We start from the raw sequence: 14,040 nt of genomic DNA, 5'->3' as shown, positions 1-14,040 counted from the left end.
GGGATTTCGAGGAAGGAAGAGCTGACACGTGTCCTTCTCTTACGCTTCATTTTTGCAAAATAAAGACAATTCTAGCATGAAACTTGCGTTGCCTGTCCCAGCCCCCCGCGACCTCCCTTGAGGTTCTGTTTCCTTCAAGATACTCTTGTGTTCCTCTTTACAGTCAGCAAACATTTCTTATTCTCCAATACTTCCCGGTAACCCAAAGGAAAGCTATATAAGGCTCTGCTGCTGTCTCGCCATGACCTTGTCACGATGCAGTCCGCTGTGGCCCGAGAAGGGCTCCAAGATGACTTCATGCTGTTCTCCGGTAAGTGGTTTGGGAGTTGTGGCCTAGACATTTAGGCATGGGCTTTGGCACTAGGAGGCCTGGATTCGAATATCGGCTTCCCCACTGGACCAGAAAACGGTGTGATCCTGGTCAATAACTCTATCTGTCAACATTTGAAGTGCTTAGAAACGAGGAGAACAACGTTGTGAGTGGTATATATTACATAAAAGATAGTAATGTCCCTTGTGTTGGTCCTAGAAACCCTTACAGAGGATTTCGTTCCCAAGATTTGGAGAGGGCATCTAAAAGTGGATGATGCAAAAGTCATAGTCAAACTAAGATGACATTTGAAATCCATTTTGTTGATAATGTAGAGCTTGGTGGACAGAACTGGATGCTTTGCGATTCAAGGATCCATTTTGAACAACCACAAAACATCATTCCTCGAGATTTGGTATAAAGCAATTAGAAGAAAGTGTGTCATACTTTTCTTCTGTAAAAATGGTGCACGACAGCCTACCTAGGTGTAAAAAAAATATATATATATATTTTTTTTTTTCTATGCTCATGAAGCGTTTGACGGGGGAACCAGTATTTAAAGTAACGCACTTTTAAAAAGTTCCAATTTTACTCGTTTGTACTACCCATTTTTTTAACTACATGACAATTATTATTCGCTAGGGATATTTACTTGCAAGTTGTTTCTCAATAAACTGTTTTGATGATGTTGAGTGAGATATATGATGCAAGAGCATTTATATTTTAGTGCACCTGTTTTTAACAACTTTTGCAGTAACTGCAGTTTTAAGAAGGCGCAATTTTGCTTTTTATCTAGCGTGCTTAACATGCACCTTACGAGAGGAGCTCTCCAAAAGTAGATGTAAATGTTCAGATTTGCAACAGGCTTCCTACTGGGAGTTGCACACCCCTTGAGAACGCTTAGTGGAGAATGATAAGAACTATGAAACAGGAGACCATGGTGCTTGCCTGAAATTCCACAGAGAGTCACTTGTGAAAAACAACTGCTTTGACCCACAGTTACCTACCACCAGTAAACACCGCAAGGCCCACTAACAAAGCCATCAATTGATTTAAAAGTGCAATGATTTTGCAGGCTGTGAGACAGCACTCGTACACTGATTTAATATGGAGTAATATTACCCTAGAATGGTGAAGTAGTGCGCACGATATCACTCTTCACCTATTCACCTAATACTCTATCCACACACCCACATGCACCAAACGGCAGTTCTCAAAAGATCTCCGAAAAAGAGACCCTTCGGGGGACCTGTAGAGCATTGCACCGCCGGCCCGACGAGGAGCAACTGCCCAATGATGAAGCATGACATCCTTTGGGGTGTGTGAGGGCATCAAGAGACAAGACTTGATTTCCCCCTCTTCTTACCGAGTCCCAGACCTAGCACTCTATCTTCTCTCTTTTCCAACTTGTTTCCCCTCCTTTCCTTGGAGTGAGTGCTTGACATTTGGCACCACTCACTCTGGAACAGTGCCCCCCCCCCCCCCTTTTGTTGTTTTCAGGAAGTAGTGTGTGTGAGAAGTTGGCCTGATGTATGATGTCACTAGTTATAGTGTACACCTTATATCAGTCCAAATACCCTTATGGTGATTGGTTGTAAAGTCAACCTTATAGACCAGCTATCCTAGTGGTAGCATGGACAAGAGCAGTCTTAGGCTAAACTCTGAATGGCATGTGAAGCCAGCTGTGATACCATATATAATCCCTTGAATACCAAATGAAAGGACACCACAACAGATATATATATAAAATAAAGTGTATTTATTCTAAGCAAACCCTCAGCACTCTTTATGAGTTTAGAGGTAAGTACAACACAGTCTTATTAATGCATACAGTAAGTCACACAGGTAAGTAATACAGTTAGGCCCTAGGGGCCACGCAAACCATATACTAAATAAGTGGTATAAGAACCACTGTCACGGAAATAGAATAGGCCTAGGCCTAGGGAATCGCTGGGGCAACACTACACTAGCGTTAGTTAGGGAGTGGGAGGCCCACGGGATTCGTGTGCAGAGTGGAAACACTCACGCGTAATGCGTAAAAGTCAATAGCAATGTTACAGTTTAGAAATAGATAGATTTAGGACACTTCCGGAGTAGCTAGGAAGTTGAGACTTGAAAACTAGACACTAGGATAGTCACTATCCTGATGAGCACCGGAGTACCCAAGTTACCTAGCCCACAGGCTGCGGGTGCATAGGGGTGAAGATGCGTCGTTTTCGTCGTCGACTCCTATGGATGCCTGAAGAAAGATGCTGACAGGCAGTCAGGGGAGAGTGTCCGGTGGATCCCAAGCCTGGGATCAAGAAGAGAAGAAACCTGCAAGCAGAGGGGACAGAGTCAAGGTCACTAGCCAGTGACCACGTGGAACCAGGAAGGAACCAGGCGATGTCGTGAAGAGTTGCAGGGGAAGGTGAAGCTTGTCGCTGGAGCCAGGAGGACCAGGAAGCGTCGAGGACGACCAGGACCAGGAGGCGAGCTGTCCCACGAAGGCTCTTGCTGTCGGCGGCGTCGAAGTTGGACTAGGACTCACCAAGCCTTGGCAAGCGGAACCCACGAAGAACAAGGGACTTGCTTCTGGTGCAGACCAGGAAGGTCTGGGGTGCTTCTTCTTTGCAGAGAAGCGGGAGCCAGTCTGGAGGAGCCAAACCAGCGCAGAAGATTTTAGGGAGCGTCGTCACAAAGGCCACTAGCCAGCGGGCAAGCAACCGGACAGACGCGGCAAGCAGGAAAATGCTGAAGGGCCCCACGCAGGACTCGTGGAGTGTGGGGGGCTGGTCTTCGGTGCAGATGGTGCTTGGGGTTGGGGCTTCTCAATCCCCGGTGCACAACTTCGAGGGTACCTCAGAAGCTGCGCTGTAAGTTACTAGCCACTTTTCCCAGGTAGCCGGTCCCACGTCGCTCGTCGCCTCCACGGATCTCAGCTCTGCTGCAGATGTGGATGAGGGTCGGAGAAGTCTGGAAATCAAGGCTCTGGTCGGGCTCTGCAGTCGGTTCCTCGTCGAACGTTTCACAAAGCAAAGGGTAGTCACTTGATGGTGCCTGTTTGCACAGGGTAGCCACTCCTTGGCTACAAGGGAGATTCTTCAGTCTTCTTCTTTCGTCGAATGTCGAAGGTCCAGAGTTTCTGTTCAGTTTTGCAGGTTCAGGATAATCTAAAGTCTTGAGGCCCAACTCCCACTCTTATACTAATCTGGGGGGCTGGGGCTACCTGCTAGGTCACGCCTTATGGGTGGGACCTGGGAGGGGGTGGTTACACCCACTTCCCTTTGTCCAGTTTCGCGCCAGAGCTGGGGCTGGAGTGCCCCAGCACCGGTTTGAACTGGACTATGCAAGGAACACCTTGTGTGCCCCAGGCATGTCTCATTCCTTTCAGCCCACCCTGCCCCAATACACTAAAGGCTGTCTGGAGAGGTGCTAGCACCTCCCCAAGCAGGAAACCTATTGTCCAAGCCTCCCTGGCTGGGATCACTCCCAGCTGCAGGAGGTCAGACTTGTGTCGTGGCAGCAGCATCCATTTTGTGATGCTGAGGCTTTGGTCAGAGGTTACACAGCAAAGTATGATTTTAACATGTCTCTCCCTCTAGAAGGGAGGAATAATATCCTCATCACCAGAAATGGTATGGGGGTATTATTCCAAAGTGTTAGACACCTTACACGACATGTTTTGATACAGCCCAACCATAGTTACCATAACCGTTTAAGATTATAAGGCACTTTAAGAGTATATGGTAGGCTATATCATAGAACAGCTATAAGGACATGGTTCCGAAAGCTGCAGACAGGCTCAGCTCATGCTAGAGCACCATCTCACATGTTACCAAGCACTCTGCCTCCAGGATTGTTAAGGCCTGCCATAGGAGTGACTGATAGGTACACATGTGTCTATATATAGGGTAGGTATAGGAATACTACACCTAAGCAAGGGGTGATTACACGACCTTGCCCCAGCTGAGTGATCAGCCAGTTGTGTCTGATTGGAAGGCCAGACCAGGGGTGGCATAATACATGCTGCAGCCCCTGGGAGGCCTAGGGTACACCTATGCCCTGGGTACCTAGGGTACACTGTACAGGGTCCAATAAGGTGATCCTTACCAATTGGGAATGTACCTAGGGTACATGGAATCCATTTTACAGAGAGAGCAGACAGCCTGAGACCCTGAATGGCAGGATCTCAGGCCAACTAAGTCGAAAAACCAGCTAGACACTAGGCAAAAAGTTGGGGGTAACCATAGTCAGATATCCACCTTCCTACACAACCCCCCCCCAAACGAAAGGAGATAAGGCTGGCCTTTACAAGGTAAGCCTCTATTGCCTGAGTGGCCATATAAGGAAGAACCAGCACTGGCATGGTTACCCCCTGTCTCATGGTCCACTAAGCAATCCCTCATCCTAGAGATATCATAGGGTCTCCACCATAGGGAATCTCTACCTTTGGTGTGTCTTTGCAAAGAAAAAGGCTGGTGTTGAGATGGAGTACTGAAGTGAGTGTCCTCAAAGTGAGGCCTCAGCTTCCTCCAATCATCCTCCACCATGGATGCCTTTCTTTCTCTAACTGAGTTGCACTGTGCTCTCAGGGTCAGCCTCTGGCTACCTAAAGCTGGAGGCTGGGTCCCTTTTGTGGGCTTACTGGAGGGACAGGTCAGGTTTGGGGCCCTAAGGTCCCAGGTTTGCCTGTGCCCAACAGAATCCCTCTGGGGGAGGTCCCTAACTACCTGTGAAGGGGATCCCTCAGGAATGTTTTTACCCATCACCTGGCTAGGGCAACTAACCAGGCAATCCTCATTCTTTTGAAGGGGGGGTTCTTGTGGACAGGGGCCCTCTTGGGGTCCACTGGCCTCCCTGACCTCTGCAGCCCTGGGCTGACTGAGGCAGGGTAGAGAGAGGCAGGCTACCTGCACCAGACTGGGTCCCACCTTGGAAGGGGCCACTGACATCAGAGGCTCTGCCAGGCCAGGCCTGGCTACCTCTGGGGCAGTTCCTTCACAAGGGGTGAGGTCAGATCCCTGAGGAGGCTGACCTTTTCCTAATGTCTGGGGAGAGGGAGACTTTTCTTCCTCCCCACTACTCTCTGTTTGTGTGGAGTGATCCATAGTTTCAGGCTTCACTACACCTATATCAGTCTGAGTGTGGGCTGAGACCATTACAGCCTTGCCAACCTTTTCAGGAAGGCACTCAGTTTGTGTTTGAGCTGTGACTGTCACAGCTCTGCCAATTTCTACAGGGAAGTCTGTCTGTGCCTGGGCTGTGGCTACCACTGCCCTTCCAACCCTTTCAGGGAGGAAAGCTACTTGGACAGGGGTTGTGACTGGCACAACCCCACTACCCTTTTTGGAAAGGCCTACCATTTTGGAATGGGTGTCTTGTTCAACTCCAGCCCAAGCTGAGAGTTCTAAGTCATTCCCCAGCAAGCAGTCCACAGGCAAGGTTGGAGACACTGCCACCCTTTTAGGGCCAGTGACCCCTCCCCAGCTGAGACATACTTCTGCCATGGGATGACTATTTTGTTTGCCATCAATGTTAGTTACCTGGTATGAGAAACCAGGCAAAAGCTGCTCAGAGGGAACTAGCCTATGGGCCACCATAGTGATGCTAGCTCCAGTGTCTCTGTAGGCCTCAGCTTTTCTACCATTGATGTAGGGTTCCTGTCTGTACCTACCCAAAGTGTTGGGACAGGCAGTGAAGTTGGCAAACCCCATGCCACCATCACAGACAAGAGTAGCTGCTGCAGGGGAATTGGCTAAGCCAGGATCCCCCTGTGTTCCCCAAGAAAACCCAACCAAATTTTTGGGGGCACTCCCACCACCTGGGGGATTACTGCTGACAGTAATAGGTGGTGTTACAGGAGTAGTTGGAGGAACAGTTTTGTTTTTAGCCTGTGGACAACTGCTGTCAGTTTTCCAATGCCCAGGTGTTTTACACACATGGCAGTAAGGCTTTTTAACTGTGGAAGAGGAGGGAGCTTGGGACCCACCACCCTGTGTGGAGTTTTGGGGCCCTGAGGAAGATTTCTCTTTTGCTTTATCCCCACCCTTCTCTTGAGGCTTGGTGGTATCTTTCTTTTGGTCACCACCCTGATTTTTAGGCCTAATCCTGGTCCTGACCCATTTATCTGCCCTCTTTCCCAATTCTTGGGGAGAGGTCAAATCTGAGTCTACCAGGTGTTGATGGAGAAGCTGGTTCTGACAATTACTAAGGATCTGCTCCCTCATAATCAAGTTGTACAATCCTGTATAGTCCTGCACCTTGCTGCCAGTCAACCAACCTTCCAAAGCCTTAGTGGCACAATCCACAAAATCAGACCAGTCCTGTGTCTGTGTCTTCTGGGTGTCTCTGAACAACAACCTATATTGCTCAGTGGTTAAGCCAAACCCATCTATCAGAGCACTCTTCAGGACTTTGTAATTGTTTGCATCCTCATCACTGACTGTGAGGAGCTTGTCTCTACCTTTGTCAGAAAAGGAGAGCCACAAGATAGCTGCCCACTGACTTTGGGGTACCTGCTGTACTTTGCAGGCCCTCTCCAAAGCAGTCATCCATTTGTGGATGTCATCCCCATTCTGATATGGGGGGACTATCTTGCTTAGGTTTCTATGGTCATAAGACCTATCCCTATCTCTAGGAATGTTGCTGCCACCAGTGGGTTCTGACCCACACAATTTTTGCTCTCTAGCCAGAGCAAGCTTCTCTTTGGCAAGGGCAATTTCTTCCCTCTGAATCCTCAGATTAGCTTCCCTCATTCTGGCTTTATGCTCCTTTCTCTCAGGTGAACTCATTCCCCTGTGAGAGGAAACATTAGAGATGCTAGAAACATGGGAGTGGATGGATTCCACTGAAGGGGATCTGTCCCTCCTGTTTCTCTGTGAAAACCTACTTGGGGGTCTGTATGGGGGGACCCCATGCAAACTCCCATGTAAGCTTAGGTTAGCCTGGCTAAGTCTCCTTACTTGGCCCTGGCTGTCTACCTCCCCATCTGAAGGCCCATCTGACTCCTCTGTGGTGGGTAGACCCCTATCTACAGCTATGGCACCATCCCTGGCAGCTCTTTCAGCATCATAGGCCTCCAGAAGCTCCACTAGCTGTCTAAGGGTAGGGTTTGCACCCTGTTTTATTCCTCTGGAGGTACACAAGTGTCTCATCTCCTGGAATGTGAATGCATCATACCTAGAGGGAACCTGTCTAGGATTCTCCTCTCCTGAGGGAGCATCAGTGTGATCTCCATCCAGGGGCATGATTCTAGTGAGGGTGTGGTGTGTGCACCTACCTACACTAGTTGTTTCTACTAAACCTCTCTAGTAGTTGTAGTCAGGGTGTGTTACTCCCTTCAACCTACAACCACTAAGTCCAGTAGGACTTAAGTATACTAAACTATGTTATATGTACCTAGACAATATCTGTGTGATCTTCCAATTTAGTATCTCAAGATTATAACGGTATTACAACAGCAAGCTCAGATCCCAACCGCTGCTCACCAATGTGAGAAGTTGGCCTGATGTATGATGTCACTAGTTATAGTGTACACCTTATATCAGTCCAAATACCCTTATGGTGATTGGTTGTAAAGTCAACCTTATAGACCAGCTATCCTAGTGGTAGCATGGACAAGAGCAGTCTTAGGCTAAACTCTGAATGGCATGTGAAGCCAGCTGTGATACCATATATAATCCCTTGAATACCAAATGAAAGGACACCACAACAGATATATATATAAAATAAAGTGTATTTATTCTAAGCAAACCCTCAGCACTCTTTATGAGTTTAGAGGTAAGTACAACACAGTCTTATTAATGCATACAGTAAGTCACACAGGTAAGTAATACAGTTAGGCCCTAGGGGCCACGCAAACCATATACTAAATAAGTGGTATAAGAACCACTGTCACGGAAATAGAATAGGCCTAGGCCTAGGGAATCGCTGGGGCAACACTACACTAGCGTTAGTTAGGGAGTGGGAGGCCCACGGGATTCGTGTGCAGAGTGGAAACACTCACGCGTAATGCGTAAAAGTCAATAGCAATGTTACAGTTTAGAAATAGATAGATTTAGGACACTTCCGGAGTAGCTAGGAAGTTGAGACTTGAAAACTAGACACTAGGATAGTCACTATCCTGATGAGCACCGGAGTACCCAAGTTACCTAGCCCACAGGCTGCGGGTGCATAGGGGTGAAGATGCGTCGTTTTCGTCGTCGACTCCTATGGATGCCTGAAGAAAGATGCTGACAGGCAGTCAGGGGAGAGTGTCCGGTGGATCCCAAGCCTGGGATCAAGAAGAGAAGAAACCTGCAAGCAGAGGGGACAGAGTCAAGGTCACTAGCCAGTGACCACGTGGAACCAGGAAGGAACCAGGCGATGTCGTGAAGAGTTGCAGGGGAAGGTGAAGCTTGTCGCTGGAGCCAGGAGGACCAGGAAGCGTCGAGGACGACCAGGACCAGGAGGCGAGCTGTCCCACGAAGGCTCTTGCTGTCGGCGGCGTCGAAGTTGGACTAGGACTCACCAAGCCTTGGCAAGCGGAACCCACGAAGAACAAGGGACTTGCTTCTGGTGCAGACCAGGAAGGTCTGGGGTGCTTCTTCTTTGCAGAGAAGCGGGAGCCAGTCTGGAGGAGCCAAACCAGCGCAGAAGATTTTAGGGAGCGTCGTCACAAAGGCCACTAGCCAGCGGGCAAGCAACCGGACAGACGCGGCAAGCAGGAAAATGCTGAAGGGCCCCACGCAGGACTCGTGGAGTGTGGGGGGCTGGTCTTCGGTGCAGATGGTGCTTGGGGTTGGGGCTTCTCAATCCCCGGTGCACAACTTCGAGGGTACCTCAGAAGCTGCGCTGTAAGTTACTAGCCACTTTTCCCAGGTAGCCGGTCCCACGTCGCTCGTCGCCTCCACGGATCTCAGCTCTGCTGCAGATGTGGATGAGGGTCGGAGAAGTCTGGAAATCAAGGCTCTGGTCGGGCTCTGCAGTCGGTTCCTCGTCGAACGTTTCACAAAGCAAAGGGTAGTCACTTGATGGTGCCTGTTTGCACAGGGTAGCCACTCCTTGGCTACAAGGGAGATTCTTCAGTCTTCTTCTTTCGTCGAATGTCGAAGGTCCAGAGTTTCTGTTCAGTTTTGCAGGTTCAGGATAATCTAAAGTCTTGAGGCCCAACTCCCACTCTTATACTAATCTGGGGGGCTGGGGCTACCTGCTAGGTCACGCCTTATGGGTGGGACCTGGGAGGGGGTGGTTACACCCACTTCCCTTTGTCCAGTTTCGCGCCAGAGCTGGGGCTGGAGTGCCCCAGCACCGGTTTGAACTGGACTATGCAAGGAACACCTTGTGTGCCCCAGGCATGTCTCATTCCTTTCAGCCCACCCTGCCCCAATACACTAAAGGCTGTCTGGAGAGGTGCTAGCACCTCCCCAAGCAGGAAACCTATTGTCCAAGCCTCCCTGGCTGGGATCACTCCCAGCTGCAGGAGGTCAGACTTGTGTCGTGGCAGCAGCATCCATTTTGTGATGCTGAGGCTTTGGTCAGAGGTTACACAGCAAAGTATGATTTTAACATGTCTCTCCCTCTAGAAGGGAGGAATAATATCCTCATCACCAGAAATGGTATGGGGGTATTATTCCAAAGTGTTAGACACCTTACACGACATGTTTTGATACAGCCCAACCATAGTTACCATAACCGTTTAAGATTATAAGGCACTTTAAGAGTATATGGTAGGCTATATCATAGAACAGCTATAAGGACATGGTTCCGAAAGCTGCAGACAGGCTCAGCTCATGCTAGAGCACCATCTCACATGTTACCAAGCACTCTGCCTCCAGGATTGTTAAGGCCTGCCATAGGAGTGACTGATAGGTACACATGTGTCTATATATAGGGTAGGTATAGGAATACTACACCTAAGCAAGGGGTGATTACACGACCTTGCCCCAGCTGAGTGATCAGCCAGTTGTGTCTGATTGGAAGGCCAGACCAGGGGTGGCATAATACATGCTGCAGCCCCTGGGAGGCCTAGGGTACACCTATGCCCTGGGTACCTAGGGTACACTGTACAGGGTCCAATAAGGTGATCCTTACCAATTGGGAATGTACCTAGGGTACATGGAATCCATTTTACAGAGAGAGCAGACAGCCTGAGACCCTGAATGGCAGGATCTCAGGCCAACTAAGTCGAAAAACCAGCTAGACACTAGGCAAAAAGTTGGGGGTAACCATAGTCAGATATCCACCTTCCTACAGTGTGCTTGCCTAAATCTCCTCCCAGACGTGGGAAAAGGGCCATCCAGCGAGGGGATACTCTGAAAATGTTGGGAACACTCACAAACTTGTATCTTTTTGGTATCAACAAACTTGTCCATGACCCATTCCCATCAGGAAAATGGTCAGAGATTTACTCTGTTCAAAGGAAATTCGAATCTCTTTCCATGGTGAAAATGGAGAAAACCCCTGAAATTGGTGGGGTGTACGGGAAGGGATTTCCCACCAGGAAAAATATTTTTTCCTATGGACAAAAAAAGAGCAAAACATGCAATAGTTTGATGCAAAGGAATTTTCACATGCACTTTTGCAGTTTATGTTCAGTTATGCTTGCTTAAAGTCAGACCAACTGGAATTTTGCGATTCTGCTGCATTTTTCAGATAATTGTGGATTTTCTGCATTTGCCACATAATCCATCATCTGCTGCATAATCTCCATTCTTAACAAATAAATTGGTTCGAGGTCAAACGGATCAAAAGACACTAAAAACAAAGCAACTCAGTTGCTGCTTAGTGGACTCTCCTTCACAACAGCCGCGGTCCGTGGAGGGAGTTCCGTGGGGCGGAAAGGCGGGGCGGGGGAGGGGCAGGGTGGGGGGTACTAAACACGGGAATATGGATAATTGGAGGTAAGTAAACAATTAAATAAATAAAACGAATTTCGTAGCGCCCGCTGCATCGCATTTTGTGATGCAGCGCGCGCTATGAAATTCGTTTTATTTATTTAATTGTTTACATACCACCAATTATCCATATTCCGGTGTTTAGTACCCCCACCCTGCCCCTCCCCCGCCCCGCCTTTCTGCCCCACGGAACTCCCTCCACGGACCGCGGCTGCTTCACAACGGTTGACTGATCGCTTTTTAGTTGCTTATTGATGTGGTTGGGTGTAAAATTGGTACTAATGAGTTGAAACCTTTGCCCACACAGTGTCAACAAGGGTAAAAATAACAAAAGAACGAAGTAATACTATCACAAAATGTGCCACATTACACTGTGTAATTTGCCTTTTCTTGCCACATAGTATATTCTGTACTGCCACATAATTGGGTCCTCCGCTGCCGCATAATTCCAATGGCTGTGCTTAAAGCCCCTTTCAAGCATGTAAATTGGAATCCATAAAACCTTTCCAGAGAGCTCCAGTTTTGTGTATTCTTAAATGTGTTAATCTGCGCCAATAAAAACTTGGAAAGCAGCCGTGGCAGATTTCTGAATTATTTTGAAGAGGTGTGCCCTGTCCGCCTCACTCAGATAGAGCAAGCCAGTGAGTGGAAAATAGCGCGAGAAAGAAATAGAGAAAAGAGGAGGAGAGAGACAGAAAGAGGAAAAACAGAGAGAAAAGGAGAAAGAGCTAGAGAGAGAAAGAGGTGGGAAGGAGGAAAGAGAAGGAAAAAAGGATGGGAACAGAGAGCGAAAAGAAGAGAGATAAAGCGATAGAGAGAGAGAGAGAGAGACAGGGAGAAACAGAGACAGATAGGAAGAGAGAGACAGAGAGAGAGACGGAGATCACAATACTCATGGAGTAATGCATACCCATGTATCAATGTAGTGGTGACCAGAGTGAGACCGTGTGCGCTTAGATACTCACGTTTACAAAGGTGAGTAAATTGGTACCCATACAAAGACCGACATAGATTGTTATGGCGGTTTGGAATTACAGAGACAAAGCGTGTCAAATCTCCCTGAGGTCATATTGCTAAAATAAAGTGTTTGAACTTTATTGGCTTCGACAGTAGTTGTTTGCTGCAGTGTTTACCCGCTAATGTAATTAACTGTAGCATTAACTATACTGAGTGCATTCAATGTTTTAATTCCCGGGTCTTTGGTGTCACTGTATATCTAGCTATTTTGAAATTGAAATAACATTTTCAAATAGTTAAATGATATTGGTGGTAGTAGTCACAAATATAAATTGCTGGAACAAGAAAAATGCACAAAGTTGCTTTTAGTCAAGAACTCCATGAAGCAGTCTCTGGGATCCCATTCCTCATTCGTCCCACTTTTATACTTCAAGTCAAAAATTAGTATTGCCATGTTTCAGTGTACTTTTTAAAGACCCTAACTCGCTGGAGGCAAAACCCTAATTTAATTTTATTAAGGTGTTTTCTAAAATGGTTCTCGAGTTCACTTTGTTTGTTTCGGGAAATTATTAGGTACACAAAAAAATGTACTTCTAGTGTTGGTGGCTATGTGCCCATTTAGGGGCATATTATCAAGAAACGGCGTTAAAATTACATGGGCTTCTATTGGACTTCTCGAGCATATTATCAAGCCCATTATCGCCGCTTCTGCAGCAGTTTTCTGCCGCTAAAGCGGCGATCATTTTAACGGCGTGCTTGATAATATGCCCCTTAATGTTTATTCATCTGTGTGTTTAGGAAAAAATAGAAGAGAATGTAAAGGGAAATTCAAAAACGATTCCCTTTCGTGATTTTGCAGTCCCTAAGGATCACAGAGCACATAAGTTGTAATAGCTGCACTCCCTGGGGCTTATTTACAAGTCCCTTGCGCCACCCGTACGTCACTTTTCCCATGTTAAAAATGACGCAAAAGTGTCGCAAGGGGCTTGTAAAGAAGCCGCCATGGGGGATATTCACAATGACGGGCGATAACTATCGCCATTGTCAGTCAACGTCAGAAAAGTTAACGTCGCTTAACCCTGATTATTATCGCCATGTTAGCGGGGTATTATCAAGCCCACGCTACATGGCGATAGTAACAGGGAAGGGGTGTTAAAACACAAGTTAAAATCATCGCGATGGCGATATTAAATCCTGCGTTAGCCGGCGATACGTGGAGCTTGGGCAATTATCGCCAGAAAAGTTGCATCATCACTCCCGGCGATATTGCCATGTGGATATGCCCCATGGTTCTTCTGATCTTGCTTTGGCAGTAAGGCCTGTGTAGATGGGTCAGTTAGGGCTGGGAATCTATGGCTGGGTGCCCAGCTGTTGTATTTGTCCTTGAAGTGCAAATAATTGCCTTTTCTGTTCATTTGAATGTTAATATGTCATTTAGAATGTAGATAATTTGGAACTGAGCCAAGGCAATAGCAGCCTGATCCTCGAGCTGAGGAGCGGTGTTGGTTGTGCTTCAAAAGTTAATAAATGCACTTAATTTACTAGCTGTTGTCTTTCTTGGAGAGAAAACACAGCACGAGCGCTTTATAAATACAACACATAAATATATTCTTTCTGTGACTGCAAGAGGGCTGAGTCAGCCGATTCATTCCACAGCACATTTGAAAACAATGCAAAGATGTACACGAAGAAAACAGATAAAGAGAACTTGGGGGCATACCTACAAGGCGGCGATAAAAATTTATCGTCGCTTTTGCGGCCATTTTCGGCCGAAAAGCGGCGATAATTTTATCGCTATATCAGCAAGGTCACGCTGTCGCGTGAAACCTTGCCTTAGCGCCTGTTTACTGAACGCCCACTTTTGCATCTCTAATGAGATGCAAAGTGGGCGTTCCTTCCCGAAAAAACTGGAGAAAT

General features: G+C 47.5%; 1 protein-coding gene across 1 annotated transcript in view; it reads left to right on the top strand.

Annotated features, from left to right (window-relative positions):
• The first annotated feature begins 210 nt into the window (after positions 1 to 210).
• LOC146856202 (hepatic lectin-like) overlaps positions 211 to 14,040 on the top strand; it is a 106,662-nt gene continuing 92,832 nt past the window's right edge. Inside the window, exon 1 of the mRNA XM_085654249.1 lies at positions 211 to 310. Within this exon, the coding sequence (XP_085510375.1) occupies positions 256 to 310 (55 nt within the window). The 5' untranslated portion in view covers positions 211 to 255. The remainder of the gene's footprint in view (positions 311 to 14,040) is intronic.

Source organism: Triturus cristatus, chromosome 4_1, assembly GCF_964204655.1.
Source record: "Triturus cristatus chromosome 4_1, aTriCri1.1, whole genome shotgun sequence".
NCBI classification, from domain to species: domain Eukaryota; kingdom Metazoa; phylum Chordata; class Amphibia; order Caudata; family Salamandridae; genus Triturus; species Triturus cristatus.
Note: the sequence above shows the minus strand (reverse complement) of the source record. Positions and strands in the feature narration are given on the sequence as shown.